At 34.6% G+C, this 3,678-nt stretch overlaps 1 protein-coding gene across 1 annotated transcript; it reads right to left on the bottom strand.

Annotated features, from left to right (window-relative positions):
• Positions 1-6: 6 nt before the first annotated feature.
• On the bottom strand, positions 7-3,484 carry LOC111375312 (regulation of nuclear pre-mRNA domain-containing protein 1A-like; the record flags this gene model as incomplete). Its single annotated transcript, XM_022998109.1, has 6 exons — positions 7-403; positions 1,224-1,259; positions 1,341-1,480; positions 1,726-1,882; positions 1,969-2,121; positions 3,237-3,484. Coding segments are annotated over 6 exons (767 nt in total), but the record flags the coding sequence as incomplete, so codon positions are not given.
• Between the last annotated feature and the right edge of the window lie 194 nt (positions 3,485-3,678).

The raw sequence follows: 3,678 nt of genomic DNA, 5'->3' as shown, positions 1-3,678 counted from the left end.
AACCTGCATCTCAAATAAATTGTCAACAGCAGAAACTTGTGAAACATAAGATTGTTCTCCAACAAGTTAATGCAACTATGAACGAAGTAAAAACTTCACAATATACGATATGACAAAATATATACTTGGAAGATATCGAGGAAGACCATGAACAACGTCAACTATTAATGTTGCCTGATAAACAACACAAAGATTAACGGAAGTTTCCCGAATGAGGTAGTGCACCCACAGTTTTTAGTACTTGAATTTGGTAGGTCACTCACTTCGGAATCACCAAAAAAACTATTTGAGCTTAGTTCCCAGATATACGCACAAGTTAGGCATCCTAGCACCTGACTTGAGATCGCTTGTGCTAATATCAGCAACTAAATTAAGTTAAAATTGTTACCTTAAGTTGAAATATCTGCAAAAAAAAAAAAAAAAAAAAAAAAAAAAAAAAAAAAAAAAAAAAAAAAAAGGGGGGCACATGATAGGGTGCCCACATAAAACCTACAGCAGGTTCTACAAAAAAGGAATTTTTATTAGACATATCAATATTATTGAGGATATATATAATCCTTATAATGGAGTATTCACATATTCACATGTGAAGTATCTAGTGGAAGTGATAATAGAGACTCTCTTCATTATATGATTGCATCAAGGTACCGCAAAGAGTCCTCATCTTTTTGCTCCAGACATGGATGCAAGACGAGGTACATTGTGTGCCCAATGTGAAGAAACACACTCAAAGAAAATTTATGCACTTCCTTTACTTGTACCATTTGCCTTGTGAATAAAAAATGGGGTCAAGTCACTTAGTCACTTGCAACTATTTTCACCCATTTTCACTAAAAGTTCAGCTACTAGCAACTCACCTTTGAACATAAAGTTGCCCCCCCAGAAGCCTCGTTGTAATGCTATTTTAATTTTTTAAGGAACATCAACACAACACAGTACTTCAAGCCAAATTTTTATCAGATTATTCCCACCAGACCAAAAAAGTAATACAAAATCTGTAAAAAGGACAGTTTTATGGATGTGCATGTTGGCGAGAGTGGCACGGAAACTGCACAGAGAATGCGTGGCATGGAAACTGCACAGAGCCTACGTGGACGGGGAAAAAAGCCAGAGATTTCCTATAGTTGGGAAATATTTCAACCATTCCCAAAAACAAAATTTAAACAGCAGGCATTTGCAATGGGTCTGATAACATATGCCAGAGAGAAAACAGAGATCCTTACATGTAGCTCACTCTGTATCAGCATCAGTTTTGATTCCTGAAAAAATAGAGTTTCAGACTTTGAAAAGTGTTACAAGTCATAATTGCAGATATGAGAATTGCAAAAATAAAATCATACTTGATCCTCAAGTGCTTCTTTAAGCTGGGAAACCAATGCAACTCTGATTGCTTCAGCATTTTCAAGTTGTCTAACACACTGTAGAACTGTGTTCTCCTGTTCCTGTATCTTGTCCACCAAATCAGAACCCTGCAGATTTCCTGGAAAAATGGATGAAGGTTAGATATCATATCAGAGGGTTAAAAAGCATGTAAATCATCCATGCAGTTAGAGAATGTTTATCTAACTTGCAGATCATTAAACAAGAACAAGCTACCACTCTTTCAATTATAGCATTTGCCCCCGGGAGGGGGGGGGGGGGGGGGAATGAAAGAGAAAAAAATCCCATCATGACATTATCTTAGACACCATGAGATAAATTCTAGCGGAGAGCATCATGTCACACCTTGAGAAGAAATATTTTCAACATCTTTCTCAATCTCTTGAACGTGAGGAACTGCACTTCTAAACTGGTTTAAGGCTGCTTCTTCATTGACATCTTCATCATGTACCAGCTTGAATGCAGTTAAGATTTTTTCCGGAATACCCCCAACAGCTAGTTTCTGAATTTTGACAATGAGAAGATATCCGCATAAAAAATTACTGTGATTAGAACTATTTACAGCCATAAAGTTGTGGTTATACTTACAATTCTTAATGATTTGCCATCTCTCTTCACAACCTTGATAGGATTTGAATTCTTTCCATTGCTGACAGTGACAGGAGTCATCTTGCCCAATATTTCATTTTTAAGATTTTGACCCCTTGATCCAAAAACTTTTCTTTCTTCCCATATATTAACCTAATATAAAGAGCACCACCAGACACCAAAAAGCAAAATTTAAAGGACAGAAAACAAGATGGCAATCGTCAGGAGATAAGAACAAATTATACAAGATTCAATAATAGGAATAGGAATGAAATATCCATATAACTCAATGAAAAATTGTCCTCAATAGCCAAATCTACCATTTTGTGCAAAACTGGAAGCTCTTATAGCAAACAAGGAATAACTACAATGTGATAAGTTTATAAAGATCTATTACATATATCTGAACTGACTGGGGACAAATAATTCAAACTAAAATCACAATTCCATCGAAACAAGGACAGACAATCAGACAATGTGTCCAAGTAGTATATCTACAGGTACATATTGAGATGGATGTATTAGTTATGGAAATACGTAAATCATAAGAAAATAACAGTAAGATAAAAAACCATAAAAAAATGTATCAAGGTCCCATTAGTCTAGTAGGATTATTCTAGAGAATTTCCAATACTCGGGAATCCAAACTCTTATGACTTTAACCTAAAAGATTAATTTTGTCTCTAACAGCTAGAATTAAGTTTAAAGTAAAAGATACTCTCTTTCTAGCATCAAAAAGCCAAATAATTTGTGATAGCTTGTATCATCTCGCCTGAACTTCCACAAAATGAGTAAACCTGGACAAGATAAAATGTCTATCAAATTTGAAAGAGAACCACGCAAACAGCATAACATTCATTAGAATTGTAATTTATTTTATTTATTTATTTTTAAAGTAAACATGTTATAGTGTAATTATCTGGTCATCCAACCATACACAAGGAAATCACTCCCATATAAAATTTAATCAGATATTATAGGACTAGAATCACTCCTGGAAACAAGATATTTTTTCTTTCTTTCTTTTTCATTATTATTATTATTATTATTTGTTTGGTTAGGGGGAATGGGAGGTGGACACAAAATCTGCAATAGAAATATTGGAAATAGCACATTCCCTATCATAATTTCAAAACTATACGTATATAAACAAATTAAGGGTCGATATAATATAGGAGTTGACACATTTGTATTTTTTCAAGTTCCAATTAATTAATTATGAAAAGTTTGTGATATTGCCTATGGGTGTGTGTTGTGAATGAACTTACCAGTCTCGAAGCAACCTTCCTGCAGTTTTCATGGCCAAGATTGTAAACACTCTTCAGAGCCGATGGAAGGATCTTCCAGAATTCATTTACAAATTCACAGCCCTTGCGCCGGCTATTTTGCAGGATGTCATTTGCTAAATATAAAAAGGAAATTTGTTGCTCCCTTTGTGCTGATTTAAATAGTTTCTCCCAAGTTTCAACAACTTGCTTGGCCTTTTTGCGGTGAGATATGCACCAGAGAGATAGAGCTGAAAGGATGTTTAAAGAGAACTACACTACAGACTGGAAACAAATAAACAAAAGCACTAAGTTCAGACAAAAGCCACTTCAATATTGAAAAATACTAAAAAATATCGATCCCATAAATGATTATGTTGTTCTCACTTGTCACAATTCTGTCCTCAGGCAAATATAATTGTACTCAAGGAAGCAGAGTTCATTG

The sequence above is a fragment of the Olea europaea genome, unplaced genomic scaffold (assembly GCF_002742605.1).
Source record: "Olea europaea var. sylvestris unplaced genomic scaffold, O_europaea_v1 scaffold1358, whole genome shotgun sequence".
Taxonomy (NCBI): domain Eukaryota; kingdom Viridiplantae; phylum Streptophyta; class Magnoliopsida; order Lamiales; family Oleaceae; genus Olea; species Olea europaea.
The sequence above is the reverse complement of the archived record's forward strand: the minus strand, read 5'-3'. Positions and strand labels throughout refer to the sequence as shown.